At 45.0% G+C, this 22,710-nt stretch overlaps 1 protein-coding gene across 2 annotated transcripts in view; it reads left to right on the forward strand.

Annotated features, from left to right (window-relative positions):
* The window catches only part of ROBO4 (roundabout guidance receptor 4), a 1,158,575-nt gene that overhangs the window by 520,927 nt on the left and 614,938 nt on the right, over window positions 1–22,710 (forward strand). For both annotated transcript variants that reach the window (XM_068240264.1, XM_068240265.1), the window contains exon 8: window positions 11,979–12,150. In XM_068240264.1, coding sequence (XP_068096365.1) covers window positions 11,979–12,150 — 172 coding nt within the window. The remainder of the gene's footprint in view (window positions 1–11,978; window positions 12,151–22,710) is intronic.

A 22,710-nucleotide genomic window follows, 5' to 3' on the forward strand; every position in this document is an offset into this window, starting at 1 on the left:
GACCTTTTTTGGAAGGCCAGTGTAGAGAGCATTGCAGTAGTCCAGTCGGGATGTGATGAAGGCGTGGACTAAGGTTGGCAGATCTTCTGGGGGTATGAGGTGCTTGATTTTTGCAATGTTCTTCAGGTGAAAATAGGATGATTTCACCACCGCAGAGATTTGAGTTCTGAAGTTTAAATCCCCATCAATTAGAACTCCCAGGCTACGCACATGATCAGAGCTGCGTAGATCCGTGCCTCCTATTCCCAGTGGTGAAGACTGCAAGTTAAGTTGTTTTGTTATCATGCTCTGCCCTCCAATCAGAAGGACTTCAGTTTTGTCTGCATTTAGTTTCAGCCAGTTGTCATTCATCCATTGCTGTAGTTCACGTAAATATCCCTGATTGTAAGGAACAGTTCACAATTTTGAGGAATACCGGTACAACATGAACTGTTTTGAGCCAGGATCCAGGTCACAGGTAGTTTGGCGGAGGTGAAGGAGGATGCTTGATGTGACTTCTTCATCAATTTATTTTGACCAAGGTGTTATGTTGTCTCTGCTAATGGTCTTCGGCTCTATATTAGGCTCAGATGCTGTAAGTTGGATGGGCACTGATCCCACAGCCCACTCCACTGGCCTCTCCCACAGAACTATGGACACCTGATACTCAAAATTGTAAGTCCTGTTACCTCCTTTACCTATTCCCAATGCCTGTACATTGTTGTATCTGGTTGCACTTTTGTTGCTGATTCTAATTGGTGTAGATCTATTAATATAGCTGTTATTACTGGTGCTGATTAATGGAGCTAATTAATGTGGTTCAGGGTCGGACTGGGACACTAAGGGCCCACCAGGAAAGTTTCAGCCTAGGGCCCCCAGGCTGAAACTTTCCTGCCCTTTCCTGCCCTGTGGCTTAAATGGGGAATGGTTTGTCACTGACATTTTAAAGGACAACTGACCTGAGATGGATATGGAGGCTGCCATATTTCCTTTAAAACAATGCAAAGTTACTGGCAGTCCTGCTGATCCTCTGTCTCTAATACTTTTAGCCATAAACCCCGACTAAGCATGCAGATCATATTTTTCTGACTGAAGTCTGACAAGATTAGCTGCATGCTTATTTCGAGTGGGTGATGCAGACACTATTATTGCCAGAAAGCTCAGCTGGACAGTCAGGTAACTAGTATTGTTTACATGGAAATCAATTTGCTAGCCTCCTTATCCCTCTCTCAGGTCAGTTGTCCTTTAATGCTAGATACATACTATACAATTTTTTGACACATTTGTCAGCTCAACTTTTTCCAACAGGTCCAATTTGATTTCCGATTGATTTTCTGTTCACTTCCAAGGAGTATCGGTTGGAAATCAGATCAAACCTGTTTGAAATAGTCAATCTGACAGTAAATCTGCCCGAAAATTGTATAGTGTGTACCTAGAATTATGCTCGGTCTGGGTCTCTTACAGGCAGCAGTAATGGGTGTATTTATACTTACCTGGGGCTTCTTCCAGTACCCTGTAGTCCGTCTGCTCAATCGCCATCATCCCAGGTCTCCCATAGCGTGACCTGGTAAATTCCCCGACTGGCTCAATTGTGCTCCACTGTGCATGTGCGGTCCAGGCTGTGCATGCACCACTATCCCACTTCAGAGGCCAGGAGCATCCTGCGCAGTTTGCTGAGACTGTAACTGCATTTTTGCAGAACAATCCCGGCCACACAAGCGAGATTAGGGGGTGCACATGGAAGGAGCCACACGTGCACAGTGAAGCACAAATGGGCTGGATTGCGGACTTCACTGCAGGATAATAGAGTGACTGGGGTAGACAGTGAGGGAGCCCATGGCCTGCTTTTAGAGAGGAGGAGAGATGGGGAGAGCTAAAGAGTGGAGAGAAGGAGGGGAAAGACATATAGGGGAGGAAAGGGAAGAGAGAACAAAAGAAGGGAGGATTAGAAAAAGAGCAAGAGAGGATTAAAGCAAAAGAGTAAGAAAAATAGAGTAGCTAAGGGAAGGGAGAGGGAAAGAATAAAAGCCAGTTCACACTCCTAATGAAAATCACAAGTTGCGATCTTGCCTCAATTTGCTTATTGATTCCTGTTTAATTGACCCCAATACACTGCATGCAGCACGTTGCTGCAGTTAGAATGACCCCACAGGGATATATTAGCAAAGCTCTGAAAAGCGCTCAAGTGTGGGCAGCATGGTGGCGTAGTGGTTAGCACTCTTGCCTTGGAGGAAGTTTGTATGTTCTCTGCGTGGGTTTCCTCTGGGTACTCCAGTTTCCTCCCACATCTCAAAAACATACAGATAAGTTAATTGGACTCCCCCTAAATTGGCCTTATACATGATACACACACAGACATAGGACCATGGTAGGGATTAGATTGTGAGTGCCTTTGAGGGACAGCTAAGTGACAAGACAATATATACTCTGTTCAGCGCTGCAGAAGATTTTGGCGCTATATAAATACAGTGTTCTCCCCAGAGCCTTTCAGCTGGGCAGAGCACCCATCTGACACTGCCCTCCCGCCCGGCTGCCGTTTGCCCTGGTCTGTAGCAGAGTTACTTCCTCCTCTTGAATCATTACAGCAGCAGCAGCTGTGTCTGTGCAGCCAGCTCGCTGTTATTCAGGGTCGGGATGCTATCTCCACCCTCTTCCCCAGCTCCCTTGTAGTGTAGAGGGGCGGGGAAAGGTCCTGTGAAGTTAAACGCAGGACAGATAAACTCGTACCGTGGGACGCCTGGCTCTATTCATTCCGGCAAGTCTCCTGTCATAACGGGGGAGGGGGGCTGTCTTGCAGCCACTGCTGTGGTAAATGCCTTACATGCAGACAGTATTAGCTTCACTTGTACTGTCCTCACTAATGCACACTAGTGATTAAACAGATGTGGAGAGGAGAGCTGTAACCTTGCAGACGATTTCTGCTGAGAGATTATAACAAGGGTGGCATTACTGACCTTATTTCTAGAAAATAAAAATAAAAAAGCAGTTTAGCTGTAATTTTATCTAAACTTGGAATATACTTGACTCAAATGGTAACGGAACCAACTAGGGGGAATGCGTTACTGGATCTGATCATTTCTAATAGACCAGATAATGTATCAAATGGGCAGGTTCAAGAACATTTGGGAAATAGTGATCACAACATGATAACTTTTGATCTGGTGACTGATAGGCCACGGGGCAGCGGGACCGCTAAAACTATGAATTTTAGAAAAGCAAAGTTCAATCAAATTAGGCAGGCACTAAGTTTGGTGAACTGGGATAATGTACTACAAGTGGAAGACACTGAAGGGAAATGGCAAGCTTTTAATCTTATACTCAATCAATATTGTAGTATGTATATCCCATATGGAAACAAAATATCTAGGAATAAAAAAAGGCCTGTATGGATGAATAGAAAGGTTAGGGATAAAATGAAGAGGAAAAAGAATGCCTATAAGGTCTTAAAACAGGAGGGGACCGAGGCTGCACTAAGCAATTATAAGGAGTGCATTAAAAATTGTAAAAAAGAAATTAGGCAGGCAAAGATTAAAGGGAAGGTTCAGGGTGGCTGTTAAAAAAATAAAAATGCCCATCCACTTACCTGGGGCTTCCTCCAGCCCGTGGCAGCCAGGACGTGCCCTCGGCGCCGCTCCGCAGGCTCCCGATCCCCTCCGGTGGCCGACCCGACCTGGCCAGGCCGGCTGCCAGGTCGGGCTCTTCTGCATTTCAAAATGCGCCTCACGGGGGCGCGCTGACGTCATCGACGTCCTCCGGGCTGTACTGCGCAGGCGCAGTAGTTCTACGCCTGCGCAGTACAGCCCGGAGGACGTCCGATGACGTCAGCACGCCCCCGTGAGGCGCATTTTGAAACGCAGAAGAGCCCGACCTGGCAGCCGGCCTGGCCAGGTCGGGTCGGCCACCGGGAGCCTGCGGAGCGGCGCCGAGGACACGTCCTGGCTGCCACGGGCTGGAGGAAGCCCCAGGTAAGTGGATGGGCATTTTTATTTTTTTAACAGCCACCCTGAACCTTCCCTTTAAAGCTGAAAAACAAATCGCTAGGGATATCAAATATAACCCAAAAAAGTTTTACAAGTACATCAACTCTAAAAAAAGAAAGGTTGACTGTATAGGACTCCTAAAGGATGAGGGTGGGAACTCGATGGTGGATGACCAAGGTAAGGCAGAGTTATTAAATGCTTTCTTTGCTTCTGTCTTCACAAAAGAAACAGCACTGTTGAAAATGACAGAGGCAGAAGAGTCTCAATCTTCTAACTGTAATATTAAATACTTAACACAGGAAGAAGTGAAGGCAAGACTAAATAAATTAAAAATAGACAAGGCACCTGGCCCGGATGGCATGCATCCTCGGGTCCTAAGGGAATTAAGTTCAGTTATAGATAAACCCCTTTATCTTATCTTTTGTGACTCTCTTTCAACTGGCAGAGTCCCAGTGGATTGGCGTACAGCCCACGTTTTCCCATAGGGCAAAAAATCAGATCCAGGAAATTATAGACCTGTAAGCTTAACATCAGTTGTATGCAAACTATTTGAGGGATTACTAAGAGATACTATACATGACTTCATACTAGAAAATAATCTTATTTCTCAGCATCAACATGGGTTTACTAAAGACAGGTCCTGTTTGACTAACATGCTCAGCTTTTATGAGGTAGTGAATGCTAATATGGATATTGGGAATGCTGTAGATGTGATATACTTGGACTTTGCAAAGGCCTTTGACACTGTTCCCCACAAAAGTCTGGTGCAAAAGTTGAGGATGCAAGGACTGGGGAAGAGTCTGTGTGCATGGATAGGGATCTGGCTAATGGACAGAAAACCAAGAGTTGTGGTCAATGGATCGTACTCAAAACGGGAGACTGTTAGCAGTGGGGTACCACAGGGGTCTGTTCTGGGTCCAGTGCTCTTCAATTTATTTATTAATGACCTAGTAGATGCAGTAGTGAGCAATGTTGCTATTTTTGCAGATGATACAAAATTGTGCAGAATCATCAACTCTCAGGAAGGTAGTGTCATATTACAACAGGATCTGGATAGGATGGCTATATGGGCACATACATGGCAGATGAAATTCAATGTTGAAAAATGTAAAGTCATGCATTTTGGACGTACTAATGGTCTAGCACCATACAAAATAAATGGGATACAGTTGGGGACATCAAACTTGGAGAAGGACTTAGGAGTACTCATCGACAACAAGTTAAATAATCGTACTCAATGCCAAGCAGCTGCAGCTAAAGTCAACAAAATTTTGGGATGCATTAAAAGGGAAATAAAAACTCGAGATGCTAGCATAATATTGCCCCTGTTTAAATCTCTAGTAAGGCCACATCTGGAATATGGAATTCAGTACTGGGCACCACATTACAAAAAAGATATTGCAGTTTTAGAGCAGGTGCAGAGACGAGCAACAACATTGATACGTGGGATGGAAGGTCTCACTTACCAAGAAAGGTTAGATAAACTGGGTTTATTTAGTCTAGAGAAAAGACGCCTTAGAGGGGATCTAATTAGCATGTATAAATACATCAGAGAGCAATATAATAGCTTGGCGGATGAGCTTTTTGTCCCTAGGCCTTCTCAAAGGACTAGAGGACATGAACTGTGCATGGAGGAAAAACGTTTTAGCCAATTATTTAGGAAAGGGTTCTTTACAATAAGAGTGATTAAGATGTGGAATGCATTGCCACAGGAAGTCGTTATGGCAAACTCTATACCTGCATTTAAAGGGGGCTTAGATGCTTTCCTTGCGTTGAAAGACATCCATGGCTACAATTACTAGGTAATGCCTAATGATGTTGATCCAGGGATTTTATCTGATTGCCATCTGGAGTCGGGAAGGAATTTTTCCCTTCAGGGGCTAATTGGACCATGCCTTGTAAGGGTTTTTTCGCCTTCCTTTGGATCAACAGGGATATGTGAGGGAGCAGGCTGGTGTTGTACTTTATATTGGTTGAACTCGATGGACGTATGTCTTTTTTCAACCAAAATAACTATATAACTATATATAACTATATAACTATATAACTTGTACTTATTGCAGTCTAAACTTCAGAGCACTTTATTCAGCAGCCTCCTGCTGATATTCATAGCAGAGTATCTTCATGACAAATGATTGGTCCTCTTACAGTTTTTTTCGAATGCTTACACACTAAAATTAAAACTTTCCCACAATTTACAGAATCTAACACTAAAAGAGCAAAATACATTCTCAAATAGGCACAACTATAAGCACATTGTCAGCTTCACACTTTTTGCAAAACTCTACACACAGTGATTTTCAAAACCCTAAACACAATTTGTGTACATTTGACTCAAAAATCGTTCATATAGACACTTCCTTGCAATATCAAAGCGAAGGCTCTCAAATGAACACTCACATGAGTCAATTGGTTAAACATAGTCACCAGGTGTGCACACACACAAGTGCATAATTATGCAGATACCAATCAGGTTTTTGAACACTATAAAAAGGCAACAAGATGCCTATCTTCAACAAAAATGGATGGTGTCAGAGCAAGAGGGAGAGTGCGGATGGGAGGAAGCATCCAGACAGAACAAGGTGCAGGTGGAGGCAGAGGAAGAGGGAGAGGAAGACCCGGAGGAGACATAAGACGTGGACAAAGAAGGCAACAAAATCTTTTGAATGAAATTCTTGCTACGCTTGTGGACCATGTAATACTGTATACCATGGACTTACAATGAGGGAGGCTGGGTTAAGAGTTCAGCCTAACTTAAGCAGGTACACAGTGGCATCAGTAGTTCGCGCATTTTGTCAAGAGAACAGGTGAGGAACCTATCTTCTGTCAGCAGTGTAGTAGTGTGTGTAGGAACCTTTTGTGAATACGTCACATAAATCATTACTACTCACACTGGGTGGTTGTCCAATTGCAACTGGCTTTTTAGATTTTGAAGAAACCCATCGCCACCCAGGTCTTTACTGTAAAGGTGGGTACACACATCAGATAAAAGTCTGTGGGAAATGAAAGATCACAGACCAATTTTACTCCCTACCATGTAGTATGAGAGCATATTTACACAGTCTATTCTATTGAGCTGAACTCCCCATCAGATAGAAATCTTTGCAAGATGCTGCACACAAAGATGTTGTACACATGCAAAAGATCAGTTCCTGCAAAAGATCAGTTCCTGCAAATTACATTGATAGTATATGATATCTGCAGATACCATACATACAGACATTCAGCTGCAGATCAGACAAACATCTGCAGATCTGAAAATTCATCCTGGTGGATCTGATCTGCAGATGAATGTTCGTTACAGTAAACAAGGTGAGTATGAGTTCTGCAGATATCATAGATGATGAATGCAATTTGCAGGAACTGAACTTTTGCAGATACTGATCTTTTGCATGTGTACAGCATCTTTGTGTACAGCATCTTGCAAAGATTTCTATCTGATGGGGAGTTCAGCTCCATAGAAAAGACTGTGAAGGTATGGCTCTTATACTACATGAAGGGTGGTGAGATTGGTCTGTAATCTTTCATTTTCCAAAGACTTTTATCTGATGTGTGTATCTAGCTTTAGTCCTCCTTTTAAAAATGACAGTAAGGGCCTGTCTATGCTCATGCATTTTTACAATAAAGGTATATCAAACTGCTGTAAAATGTGCACATAAAAATGCATAAATTTTTGCATGCATTTTTTCTGCTTCACAAGAAAAAGCCATATTTATAACTACAGTATTCTGGGAGTGAAAAAGGTGGTTATATTTATACATTGGGGGGCAGCAGTGGTGCGGACGCGGAATCGGGCTGTAGTGTATGGGCAGCTTCGATGAATAGACAAATTTATCTCTAATCAGATTCAATTAGAGATACATTTGTGCCAATGTGGAATCTGTCGATAATTGTCAGGTCTATGGCCACCTTTAGTATTCCTTTTTTTTCAATACATAGATATATATTCTATTTTCATACAGAGTTAATTGCCTGAGTTTATATTTTTTTCAGCCCTGAACTGAATTATTTATGTTTTTACAGTTAGCCTAAGAGTACAAAGGTATATTCAGCAAATACAGTATGATAACTGTAAAAAGTTTTTTTGTTTACTGTAAATATTTTTTTTTTTTTAAATTGTCACAAACGGACTTGAATAGATGAAAAGCAATAAAAAGGTTCATTGGTCTGAATAACTTGTACCATGTAGTGTTGAAGAATGTATTTTTACACTTTCTCTATGGAAATCCTAACAGTGTTTTAAGTTCAACACTGGAGTGTTTAAATGATTTAAACAGAATCTGCTCATATGATGACATGTTTATCCATTTGACAAGAAAATAGGGTTTTGGCAAGAAAGTGTACAGTTTTGACTAATGTGGTCCATTTTGCACATAATCTGAGGTGTTGTGCTACTTGTGTGTGGTGTTGTGAAAATTGTGTGAAGTGTTTTGAAAAATTTTACATTTTTTTGAAACTTGTGCTTAAGCAATTGTAAAAAACTGTAAAGTGTGTGTGTATGTTGTGTGTGTGGTGTGTGTGTGCGTGCATATAGTGTGTGTGACTGTGTGTTGTGTGTGTGTGCATATATTGTGTATCGTGTGTGTTGTGTGTGTGTGTGCATATATTGTGTGTGTATTGTGTGTGTGTGTGGTGTGTGTATAGTGTGTGTGTGCATATATTGTGTATGTGTGTGTATAGTGTGTGTGTGCGTGCATATATTGTGTGGTGTCTGTGTGTACATATATTGTGTGTGTGTGTCTCTGTGTGTGTGTTTGTGTGTGCGCATATATTTTGTGTGTGTTTGTCTGTGTGCTGTCTGTGGTGTGTGTCTGTGTGGTGTGTGTGTGTATGGTGTGTGTGTATGGTGTGGGTGTGTGTGTGCATATATTGGGTGAGTGAGTGCATATATTGCGTGTGTGTATGCATATATTTTGTGTGTGTGTGTGTGTGTGTGTGTGTATATGGTGTGTGCGTGGGTATGGTGTGTGTGTATGCACATATACTGTATATTGTGTGTGTATGGTGTGTGTGTTTTATTCTGGGCTGCCCCCACCCATCCAGTAGTACCTAGCATATTCCCTAACCCCACCCCACCCCCGACAACCAGTGTGATTCCGCACCCAGTGTGACCCTCCCCACCCGGCTACTTTTTCATGCCACCCGGCTGAAAAAATATTCTGAGGAGAACATTGAAATACATAATAAAGTGTGTGATCCAGCCCTGAGGACACACAGTATAGAGTGATGGGAGAGTGCTAGAGAGGATGTAGCAAAGGTGGTGGTGGTGGGGGGGGGGGGGGGAGGAGAAAAAGAGAGAGACTGAGAGGAGGTGAGCGGAAGAAAGACAAGTGATTAGGAAAGGATAGAGATGGGAAGGAAGGAAAAGAGGGGGAGAGAACACAGAAGAAGGGAATAGAGAGGGAGAGAAGAAGGGAATAGAGAGCACAGAGGGAGAGAAGAAGGGAATAGAGAGCACGGAAGAAGGGAAAAGAGAGGGAGAGAAGAAGGGAATAGAGAGGGAGAGAGGAAGGGAAAAGAGAGGGAGACAGAACACAGAAGAAGATAATAGAAGAGAAGAGAGTAGGAAAAAAAATACATTAATAAAATGCAAGATTAGATAGGAGAGGAAAGTGGACAAGTGTGGTCTGTGGAGAGACTGAGAAAAGGCTACAATGAATCAGTCAGGCTGGAACAAAGCATTCTGCAGAAGTGAGCAAGTCAGCTTATCTATGTTACATCGCAGCTGACTGTTTACTCACTCATCCCAGGTTGTGAAAGCTCAGGTGTTCCAACATTTTTAGCATACCCGACAAAATAGCATACAAATGCTACTGAGCATGTGCAAAGTCAAACACCGGTCCTGCTCTGCCTCTGTCCCTGTGGCTCTGCAGATGCTCATCACAGCCTCAAATCTCCCGGCAGTGAAAGGACGTTCAGGATTACGTCATTCAAGCAGTCGGATAATAGAGGGGGGGGGGGCACCACAACTGATGACAGCATAGTGCGTCCTGGTGCGCAGGGGAGCCTGATGAGGGGGAAAAATAGTTATTAAAAGAAAAACACTGGCGATATTAATGGGCCCCTCATTACTGTGCGGCTGCACTAATTTACCGGCAGATAACGTGCTGGTAAAAAGAAATTTCCCGCGCCGGCTTTTTAATGTAATACAGGAGAGAGGCCTCTTGGGGTCATGTGACAGTGACGTCACACAGTTTTTAAAAGGCCCACCGTAGGAAAAAACGGTAAATCGGTGGGTCAGCACGACCCTGCATCCCACTCACAAACACATGCTCCCCCTAGCCTGTGGTCTCTAGAATGCCAGATCCGTCAGCAATAAACTTACAGTGGTCCACAACCTCTTCCTCTCCAAATCCTTCACCATCCTTGCACTCACTGAGACATGGCTCACCCCCTCTGACTCTGCCGCAGAGGCTGCCCTCTCCTATGGTGGGCTTCACCTCAGTCACACCCCCAGACCAGACAACAGGACTGGGGGAGGGTTGGGTCTGCTCCTCTCCCCATCCTGCACATTCCGTGTCCTCACTCCACCTCCCTCCCTACAATTCAAATCATTTGAGGCCCACACTATCCACCTCTACAATCCCCTCCCAGCCATTGTTGTGGTCTTATACCGCCCTCCGGGCTCCACACCACAATTTCTCAACAACCTTGCCTCCTGGCTCCCACACATCCTCTCCTCTGACCTCCCCACCATCATCCTCTGGGATTTCAATAGTCGCATTGATGAACTCTGCGACTCTGTCACGACCCGGCTACTCACCATAGCCAACTCACTAGGCCTAGTACAACACAACAACGCCCCCACTCACACTGCAGGTCACACTCTTGACCTTATATTCACTAAATCCACCACCTTTGCAGACCTCGACATCGCACCATTTCCACCCTCAGACCATCACCTTCTCACTTTCAACCTCCTCACGGAAGGCACCTCCAACCTACCCGCCCACCCACCTGGTCGATGGCAGCGTGACCTACGCAAGCTCAACCCTAACGTCCTTGCTGACGCCCTCCATGTCCTTTCCTCCACTCTCCCCACTCTAACCTGTCCTAATCTTGCTGCAGCTCAGTATCGCCAAACTCTCTCATCAGCCCTAGAGAAAGCTGCTCCACCAATATTCTGCCGCAAACGCCCCCTAAACCCCAGCCCTGGTGCACTACCCATATTCGCAACCTCCGGAGGGAAACACGTGCCACTGAATGGAAATGGAGGAAAACTCGACTCCATCCAGTGACTGACTAAGCATTACCTTATGCTCATACTGTGCTGTGTGATCTGGTTTTCTTGTATTCCTGTATCGTCATATTGCTGTATGTCACCCCTAAATATTGTCTGTAACCTAAATTAATGTTCAGCGCTGCGTAATATGTTGGCGCTTTATAAATACAATAAATAATAATAATATGTGCCTCCAGTATAGGTTAGATAGGTAGGTGCCTGCAGTATAGTTTAGATAGGTCAGTGCCCCGCAGCAGTGGGGAGAGCAGGCATAGCTGTAACAACTCACCTTCCACCACCGATCCCCGCAGCCTCTATCTTCTTCCTGTCCCAGCGTCTGTCACATTGGTAACAGTGCCCCCTGTGATCACATGTGGTCACATCATCACAGGGAGGTGCTGTAACCAGTGCGACGAACACCGGGGAGAAAGGAAGAAGATAGAGGCTGTGGGAATTGGCGGCAGAAGGTGAATTGTAACAGCTATGTCCACTCCCCCCGCCACTGTGCCCGCCCTCCCTGTCTCTAAATCACGTCAGGAGCGCCCCCCTCCCTATCACAGGCCCTTGGTCCATGCCCAAGTGCCCTAATGATCAGTCCGCCCCTGGCCCATACTGTTCATTATTAAGAGGAGCTGGCAAACGGCTGATGTCCACAGGGAATTGTTCTCAGCGAACCAATAAGACTCCAGCTCTCATTTTTGCATGGGCGTAGTATAAAAAAAAGATGACTGCTGACTGTTTGCTGCTAAATGTCTGCAGCATTAGTAATTTAATCATATAACTGTTACATCTTTTAGGTATGGTGCTTAGGCAATGAGACACTCTACTATGGCAACTGGACTGTGGGAGCTGAAACTAGGAACCTGAAAATTGCCATGTTGCCGGTAGGCATCACCTATAAAATTCAAGTAGCTGCAATCTATGATGCCGGAGTTGGGCAACCAAGCCAACCAAAGTACATATTTAGAGGTGAGAAACACATCTTCTATAGAGATAGAGAGTCCATTTCTTCTACAAGAGACAGAAGTGATGTGATCAGTTTTTACTTTTCTGGTTGCACTCACCTTTTAAGTCTGTTTCCTGTATTAATCCATGTGTTCGTAACTGGGGGGTATTGTGTGGGAGAATACGTTCATCTCCGATTATCAGGTGCTTTTAGATTACATGCGCCGCTCAGTCTATGCGAACGTGAGGTCGCATAGCGGAGTGACGCATAGGGGGTGTGGCCACGCCTCCTGTAGCGTTCGGCGGCAGCACAGCGTGTATTTAAGACGGATCTTTTTTATCCTTTTTATCTCCGAAGAAGCACCGTAGGGGGTGTGATACATGTGAGGTCTCTGTGTCTCCGGCGGGGCTGCGAGGGTCTGTGCCATTGGAACGGTGAGGCATTTATTCGCATTATACTGGCAGTGTGATATGTGCTACAATTAGGATTATAATATTGAGGAGTGGGTGCTGTTCAGTCTATCATCACATGTTTATGTGATTTGAATTATATTTCCTCACCCCCAATGCGTGTTTACTATTGATCTACTATCTGATTACATATATGTTCCCTCCCAGCCAACACTGGAGACTTGTGGTTGTTTTTACTTGTTTGGATACGTTATTGAATAAATATTACATACTTTGCTTATATCAAGTCAGTTGCTGCTTGGTTTTTTGATGACCATGGATACTTTTTTTGGTTAAACTTTTAGATTACACTTGTCTGGTGTAGAGATGGCCCGAACCTCCGATTTTCGGTTCGCGAACTTCCGCAAAAAGTTTGGTTCGTGCGAACTTCCGCGAACCGCAATAGACTTCAATGCGGAGGCGAACTTGGAAAACTAGAAAAATTTATGCTGGCCACAAAAGTGATGGAAAAGATGTTTCAAAGGGTCTAACATCTACATTTTTGCATGGATGAGTGGGATAGATGCCAAAAGTCCCGGGGGGGGAAATCTGGATTTGACGCAAAGCAGCGTTTCAAGGGCAGAAATCACATTGAATGCTAAATTGCAGGCCTAAAGTGCTTTAAAACATCTTGCATGTGTATACATCAATCAGGGATTGTAATTAGAGATTAGAGTACTGCTTCACACTGACACACCAAACTCACTGTGTAACACACCGCAAACAGCTGTTTATGTTGTGATGGCGTCCTGGACTGGTGTGCACCATGGCGAGAGTGCAGACGATAACGGTTTTCAAGCCCATGTGGTCGCCAGGCTGAGGTGATTGTCCAGCTGATCGAATTTGGTCTGTCCACAATGAAGCAACCACCTTATTATCTTTGGTGTGCCACCCCCCGAGACACTAGCCGGCGGTCATTGCTTCATTGTGATACGCAAGCCCCTTCACCGCGGCAATGATCTTGAAGGGGAATTGGCACATGTACATGCCTTTTGTTTTGTTGTTGCAGCCGCAGTGCAGCCAGAAAAATTAGGTAGGCATGTACACGCACCAGAAAAATTAGTATAGCGGCCGCTGCTAGCAGCGGCCTTAAAAATTCAGGAATCCGCCTGGAGTCCTGGACCCTGTTGGTGGTGGCAGAGAAGGCAGTCAAGCGGCCTGCAGGCAGAGATGCTGTGTGTGGGGACTGACTTAGTCTTCGGGCAGACCTGACCGTGCTTTGCAGACCACATGGTCAGATGGTCCCTTGACCCAACGCTGTGTGCCAGAGATGACACCACTTGCCTTTCAGCATCACGGTACAGTTTAGGTATCGCCTTTTTTAGAAATAATTGCATATCTTCCACTGCGGTGTGTGGCTTTGCTTTTGTGTGCTGCTTTCCCTCAGGTGGTCATCGCATTGCAGTTTGTGCTTTGTAATCATGTACCTTTATAAGGTAGTAGTCCCTACGCTGGTCTTGGTCTTTTCACGGCTCAGTTTTTGGTGGCAGAGAGTACAGATGGCATTGCTCTCATCTGAGGCAGACACACACAAAAATTTCCACACCGCTGAGCCCTAGGGTGATGGCACTTTGGTGGCGGCGGCCGACTGAGTGTTAAGTGGGGTGCCAGTATCAGAGCAGGTGGAGGAAGATATGTCACGCTTCCATGCGGAAGCTGAGAAAGATGAGGTGTTCTGTCTTAAATAGTCAACTACGTCCTGACAATATTGGGGGTTGATGGCACGTGCCTTCTTCTGAACACTGTCCTTTGGTCGTGGGCCGCACAAAATCACGACAGCGCGACCTCGAACAGAACTGCCAGGTGGCCTGCCTCTGCCTTTTGTTTGTCCATATTGGGGGGGATGAAGTGAAAGGTATGCACTGACTTGACTAATACAATGTACAGTCAGTCACACAGGTGCACATTGCAGGTGCAGCTAACAGGTGCACGGAGTGGTATATCACACTGCGTGCGCTCACGTAGGTAGGTGGGTGCACTGTGAACATCAGGTAGTAGGTATATGCAGTACTGGGTATTACTATGTGCACCTGTCACACACACAGGTAGTCACTGAATGTGCTGGGCCTGGCAGTGGCACACACACAGTATGGATTATCAAGGCTGTCTATGCAACACAAGTGTCAGGGGGCCACACAGAAAAAAAAGAAAAATAGATCACAAGAACAAGATTAGCTCTCAAAAGAGCTGTTGTGGGGTGCTATTTTAGCAATAAGAATCAGCAAGGAGCAAGCTAACAAGCCTACAAAAGCCTAACTAATCTTTCCCTATGAGAGAGTCTCCACTGCAGCAGCTGTCCCTTCTCTATTTACTGCAGGCACACGAGTGAGTATAATGGCCGGCAGGGCCTGCCTTTTATAAGGGAGGGTGAGGCTCCAGGAGGGAGTGTAGCCTGATTGGCTACAATGTGCCTGCTGACTGTGATGTAGAGAATCAAAATTGACCCTAATGGTACACTATGGGGGTGAACCGAAGTTTCGGAAAAGTTCCCGGTTCGCCGCAATCGCGAACCACGGAAGTTCACCGGGAACCGATCCCCGGCGAACCGTTCGGGCCATCTCTAGTCTGGTGTTTTGTTAAAAAAATCTCTCCTATTTTGTAAACCTTTTGTGTACTGTACCTGTTTATAGATGTGTCCATAAATCTGTGTACATTTAAAATGGGTGCCGCAGGAATTTGGGTGCCAGAGATAGCAAGTTAGCCACAAGCAGAATACTGGTAAATTACTGATATTTTACTATAAATTATTGCATAATTCTGATAGTAGAATATTGGTAATCTTTACTGATTTGTTTCAGAAATGTTTAGCGCACATCCACAAAAAGTATCTTTAAAGTTCATATATAAGCTTCCATCGCTTCAACCATGCATCTGTGTCTCTGAGGCCTTCAAGACAGTGGAAGGTACCAGGCAGAAACTACTTTTCAAAAAAGGCAATCCCCAACCTGTACCATCAAGTGGAAAGACAAGTCATGGCATCTCTGGCGCACAGTGTTGGGGCAAGTGTCCATATGACCACTGGAGATGGGCCGAACGGTTCGCAGGCAAACAGTTCCAGGCGAACTTTGGTGGTTCGCGTTTGCCTGGACCAGGCGAACTTTTGCGGAAGTTCGATTCGCCCCATAATGCACTATGATTGAGGGTCAACTTTGACCCTCTGCATCACAGTCAGCAGCTACATTTTAGCCATTCAGGCTACACTAAGCCCTGGAGCCCCCCCCCCCCCTTATATAAGGCAGGCTCGCCGGCCATTACAGTCACTCGTGTGCCTGCTAGAGACAGACTAGGGACAGCTGCTGCAGACTTGTTCTCCTAGGGACAGATTAGTTAGGTTCTTGGCTGCTTAGCTTGATCCTGGCTGATTATTATTGCTTTTATAGCACCCCTTAACAGCTCTTTTCAGGGCTAATCCTGTACTTTTTTTTTCTTGTGTGTCAAACTGACACTTTTGTTGCATGCACAGCCTTGCTAATTCATAGTGTGTGTGCCACTGCCAGCAGCCCAGCACATTTAGTGACTACCTGTGTGTGTGACAGGGAGCTGCACATTGTACTACCCAGTACTGCATACACCCAGTACCTGTTGTGTTTACTTAACCCATCTCATCACTGCATATACCTAGCTTTGTGTTGAGTGAACCCAGCTCACTGCATCTAACTACCTGTTGTGTTGAGTGAACCCACATCACTCCAACTAACTACCTGTTGTGTTCAGTGAACCCAGCTCACTGCATCTAACTACCTGTTGTGTTCAGTGAACCCACCTCACCGCATATACCTAGCTGTTGTGTTGAGTGAACCCACCTCACTGCATATAACTACCCTTACTGTTGAGTGAACCCACCTCACTGCATCTAACTACCTGTTGTGTTCAGTGAACCCAGCTCACTGCATCTAACTACCTTTACTGTTCAGTGAACCCACCTCACTGCATATACCTAGCTGTTGTGTTGAGTGAACCCACCTCACTGCGTATACCTAGCTGTTCTGCATATACCTAGCTGTTCTGTTCAGTGAACCCACCTCACTGCATATTACTGCCTTTGTGTTCAGTGAACCCACCTCACTGCATTTAACTACCTTTACTGTTGAGTGAACCCACCTCACTGCATCTAACTACCTGTTGTGTTCAGTGAACCCACCTCACTGCATATACCTAGCTGTTGTGTTGAGTGAACCCACCTCACTGCATATAACTACCTTTACTGTTGTGTGAACCCACCTCACTGCATCTAACTACCTGTTGTGTTCAGTGAACCCAGCTCACTGCATCTAACTACCTGTTGTGTTCAGTGAACCCACCTCACTGCATATACCTAGCTGTTGTGTTGAGTGAACCCACCTCACTGCATATACCTAGCTGTTCTGCATATACCTAGCTGTTCTGCTGAGTGAACCCACCTCACTGCATATAACTACTTTTACTGTTGAGTGAACCCACCTCACTGCATCTAACTACCTGTTGTGTTCAGTGAACTCAGCTCATTGCATCTAACTACCTTTACTGTTCAGTGAACCCACCTCACTGCATCTAACTACCTTTACTGTTCAGTGAACCCAGCTCACTGCATCTAACTACCTGTTGTGTTGAGTGAACCCACATCACTCCAACTAACTACCTGTTGTGTTCAGTGAACCCAGCTCACTGCATCTAACTACCTGTTGTGTTCAGTGAACCCACCTCACCGCATATACCTAGCTGTTGTGTTGAGTGAACCCACCTCACTGCATATAACTACCTTTACTGTTGAGTGAACCCACCTCACTGCATCTAACTACCTGTTGTGTTCAGTGAACCCAGCTCACTGCATCTAACTACCTTTACTGTTCAGTGAACCCACCTCACTGCATATACCTAGCTGTTGTGTTGAGTGAACCCACCTCACTGCGTATACCTAGCTGTTCTGCATATACCTAGCTGTTCTGTTCAGTGAACCCACCTCACTGCATATTACTACCTTTGTGTTCAGTGAACCCACCTCACTGCATTTAACTACCTTTACTGTTGAGTGAACCCACCTCACTGCATCTAACTACCTGTTGTGTTCAGTGAACCCACCTCACTGCATATACCTAGCTGCTGTGTTGAGTGAACCCACCTCACTGCATATAACTACCTTTACTGTTGAGTGAACCCACCTCACTGCATCTAACTACCTGTTGTGTTCAGTGAACCCAGCTCACTGCATCTAACTACCTGTTGTGTTCAGTGAACCCACCTCACTGCATATACCTAGCTGTTGTGTTGAGTGAACCCACCTCACTGCATATACCTAGCTGTTCTGCATATACCTAGCTGTTCTGCTGAGTGAACCCACCTCACTGCATATAACTACCTTTACTGTTGAGTGAACCCACCTCACTGCATCTAACTACCTGTTGTGTTCAGTGAACTCAGCTCATTGCATCTAACTACCTTTACTGTTCAGTGAACCCACCTCACTGCATCTAACTACCTTTACTGTTCAGTGAACCCACCTCACTGCATCTAATTACCTGTTGTGTTGAGTGAACCCACCTTACTGCATATAACTACCTTTACTGTTGAGTGAACTCACCTGACTGCATCTAACTACCTTTTGTGTTCAGTGAACCCAGCTCACTGCATATAACTACCTTTACTGTTCAGTGAACCGAGCTCACTGCATCTAACTACCTTTACTGTTGAGTGAACCCACCTCACTGCATCTAACTACCTGTTGTGTTGAGTGAACCCACCTCACTGCATATAACTACCTTTACTGTTCAATAAACTCACATCACTGCATACAACTACCTTTGTGTTGAGTGAACTCACCTGACTGCATCTAACTACCTTTTGTGTTCAGTGAACCCATCTCACTGCATATAACTACCTTTACTGTTCAGTGAATCCACCTCACTGCATCTAACTACCTTTACTGTTCAGTGAACCCACCTCACTGCATCTAACTACCTGTTGTGTTCAGTGAACCCAGCTCACTGCATTTAACTACCTTTACTGTTAAGTGAACCAACCTCACTGCATCTAACTACCTGTTGTGTTCAGTGAACCCACCTCACTGCATATACCTAGCTGTTGTGTTGAGTGAACCCACCTCACTGCATATACCTAGCTGTTGTGTTGAGTGAACCCACCTCACTGCTTATACCTAGCTGTTCTGCATATACCTAGCTGTTCTGTTGAGTGAACCCACCTCACTGCATATAACTACCTTTACTGTTGAGTGAACCCACCTCACTGCATCTAACTACCTGTTGTGTTCAGTGAACCCAGCTCACTGCATCTAACTACCTTTACTGTTCAGTGAACCCACCTCACTGCATCTAACTACCTTTACTGTTCAGTGAACCCACCTCACTGCATCTAACTACCTGTTGTGTTGAGTGAACCCACCTCACTGCATATAACTACCTTTACTGTTGTGTGAACTCACCTGACTGCATCTAACTACCTTTTGTGTTCAGTGAACCCACCTCACTGCATATAACTACCTTTGTGTTCAGTGAACCCACCTCACTGCATATAACTACCTTTACTGTTCAGTGAACCCACCTCACTGCATCTAACTACCTGTTGTGTTTAGTGAACCCAGCTCACTGCATATAACTACCTTTACTGTTCAGTGAACCGACCTCACTGCATCTAACTACCTTTACTGTTCAGTGAACCCGCCTCACTGCATCTAACTACCTGTTGTGTTGAGTGAACCCACCTCACTGCATATAACTACCTTTACTGTTCAATGAACTCACGTCACTGCATACAACTACCTTTGTGTTGAGTGAACTCACCTGACTGCATCTAACTACCTTTTGTGTTCAGTGAACCCATCTCACTGCATATAACTACCTTTGTGTTTAGTGAACCCACCTCACTGCATATAACTACCTTTACTGTTCAGTGAACCCACCTCACTGCATCTAACTACCTTTACTGTTCAGTGAACCCACCTCACTGCCTCTAACTACCTGTTGTGTTCAGTGAACCCAGCTCACTGCATTTAACTACCTTTACTGTTGAGTGAACCCACCTCACTGCATCTAGCTACCTGTTGTGTTCAGTGAACCCACCTCACTGCATATACCTAGCTGTTGTGTTGAGTGAACCAACCTCACTGCATCCAACTACCTGTTGTGTTCAGTGAACCCACCTCACTGCATATACCTAGCTGTTGTGTTGAATGAACCCACCTAACTGCATATACCTAGCTGTTGTGTTGAGTGAACCCACCTCACTGCTTATACCTAGCTGTTCTGCATATACCTAGCTGTTCTGTTGAGTGAACCCACCTCACTGCATCTATCTACCTGTTGTGTTCAGTGAACCCAGCTCACTGCATCGGACTACCTTTACTGTTCAGTGAACCCACCTCACTGCATATACCTAGCTGTTGTGTTGAGTGAACCCACCTCACTGCATATACCTAGCTGTTGTGTTGAGTGAACCCACCTCACTGCGTATACCTAGCTGTTCTGCATATACCTAGCTGTTCTGTTCAGTGAACCCACCTCACTGCATATTACTACCTTTGTGTTCAGTGAACCCACTTCACTGCATTTAACTACCTTTACTGTTGAGTGAACCCACCTCACTGCATCTAACTACCTGTTGTGTTCAGTGAACCCACCTCACTGCATATACCTAGCTGTTGTGTTGAGTGAACCCACCTCACTGCATCTAACTACCTTTACTGTTCAGTGAACCCACCTCACTGCATCTAACTACCTGTTGTGTTGAGTGAACCCACCTCACTGCATATAACTACCTTTACTGTTGAGTGAACTCACCTGACTGCATCTAACTACCTTTTGTGTTCAGTGAACCCAGCTCACTGCATATAACTACCTTTACTGTTCAGTGAACCGAGCTCACTGCATCTAACTACCTTTACTGTTGAGTGAACCCACCTCACTGCATCTAACTACCTGTTGTGTTGAGTGAACCCACCTCACTGCATATAACTACCTTTAATGTTCAATAAACTCACATCACTGCATACAACTACCTTTGTGTTGAGTGAACTCACCTGACTGCATCTAACTACCTTTTGTGTTCAGTGAACCCACCTCACTGCATCTAACTACCTTTACTGTTCAGTGAACCCACCTCACTGCATCTAACTACCTGTTGTGTTCAGTGAACCCAGCTCACTGCATTTAACTACCTTTACTGTTGAGTGAACCCACCTCACTGCATCTAACTACCTGTTGTGTTCAGTGAACCCACCTCACTGCATATACCTAGCTGTTGTGTTGAGTGAACCCACCTCACTGCATATAACTACCTTTACTGTTAAGTGAACCAACCTCACTGCATCTAACTACCTGTTGTGTTCAGTGAACCCACCTCACTGCATATACCTAGCTGTTGTGTTGAGTGAACCCACCTCACTGCATATACCTAGCTGTTGTGTTGAGTGAACCCACCTCACTGCTTATACCTAGCTTTTCTGCATATACCTAGCTGTTCTGTTGAGTGAACCCACCTCACTGCATATAACTACCTTTACTGTTGAGTGAACCCACCTCACTGCATCTAACTACCTGTTGTGTTCAGTGAACCCAGCTCACTGCATCTAACTACCTTTACTGTTCAGTGAACCCACCTCACTGCATCTAACTACCTTTACTGTTCAGTGAACCCACCTCACTGCATCTAACTACCTGTTGTGTTGAGTGAACCCACCTCACTGCATATAACTACCTTTACTGTTGTGTGAACTCACCTGACTGCATCTAACTACCTTTTGTGTTCAGTGAACCCACCTCACTGCATATAACTACCTTTACTGTTCAGTGAACCCACCTCACTGCATATAACTACCTTTACTGTTCAGTGAACCCACCTCACTGCATCTAACTACCTGTTGTGTTTAGTGAACCCAGCTCACTGCATATAACTACCTTTACTGTTCAGTGAACCGACCTCACTGCATCTAACTACCTTTACTGTTCAGTGAACCCACCTCACTGCATCTAACTACCTGTTGTGTTGAGTGAACCCACCTCACTGCATATAACTACCTTTACTGTTCAATGAACTCACGTCACTGCATACAACTACCTTTGTGTTGAGTGAACTCACCTGACTGCATCTAACTACCTTTTGTGTTCAGTGAACCCACCTCACTGCATATAACTACCTTTACTGTTCAGTGAACCCACCTCACTGCATCTAACTACCTTTACTCTTCAGTGAACCCACCTCACTGCCTCTAACTACCTGTTGTGTTCAGTGAACCCAGCTCACTGCATTTAACTACCTTTACTGTTGAGTGAACCCACCTCACTGCATCTAACTACCTGTTGTGTTCAGTGAACCCACCTCACTGCATATACCTAGCTGTTGTGTTGAGTGAACCCACCTCACTGCATATAACTACCTTTACTGTTGAGTGAACCAACCTCACTGCATCCTACTACCTGTTGTGTTCAGTGAACCCACCTCACTGCATATACCTAGCTGTTGTGTTGAATGAACCCACCTAACTGCATATACCTAGCTGTTGTGTTGAGTGAACCCACCTCACTGCTTATACCTAGCTGTTCTGCATATACCTAGCTGTTCTGTTGAGTGAACCCACCTCACTGCATCTAACTACCTGTTGTGTTCAGTGAACCCAGCTCACTGCATCTAACTACCTTTACTGTTCAGTGAACCCACCTCACTGCATCTAACTACCTTTACTGTTCAGTGAACCTACCTCACTGCATCTAACTACCTGCTGTGTTGAGTGAACCCACCTCACTGCATATAACTACCTTTACTGTTGAGTGAACTCACCTGACTGCATCTAACTACCTTTTGCGTTCAGTGAACCCACCTCACTGCATATAACTACCTTTACTGTTCAGTGAACCCACCTCACTGCATCTAACTACCTGTTGTATTTAGTGAACCCAGCTCACTGCATATAACTACCTTTACTGTTCAGTGAACCGACCTCACTGCATCTAACTACCTTTACTGTTCAGTGAACCCGCCTCACTGCATCTAACTACTTGTTGTGTTGAGTGAACCCACCTCACTGCATATAACTACCTTTACTGTTCAATGAACTCACGTCACTGCATCTAACTACCTGTTGTGTTGAGTGAACTCACCTGACTGCATCTAACTACCTTTTGTGTTCAGTGAACCCATCTCACTGCA

The sequence above is a fragment of the Hyperolius riggenbachi genome, chromosome 6 (genome assembly GCF_040937935.1).
Source record: "Hyperolius riggenbachi isolate aHypRig1 chromosome 6, aHypRig1.pri, whole genome shotgun sequence".
Classification (NCBI taxonomy): Eukaryota; Metazoa; Chordata; class Amphibia; order Anura; family Hyperoliidae; genus Hyperolius; species Hyperolius riggenbachi.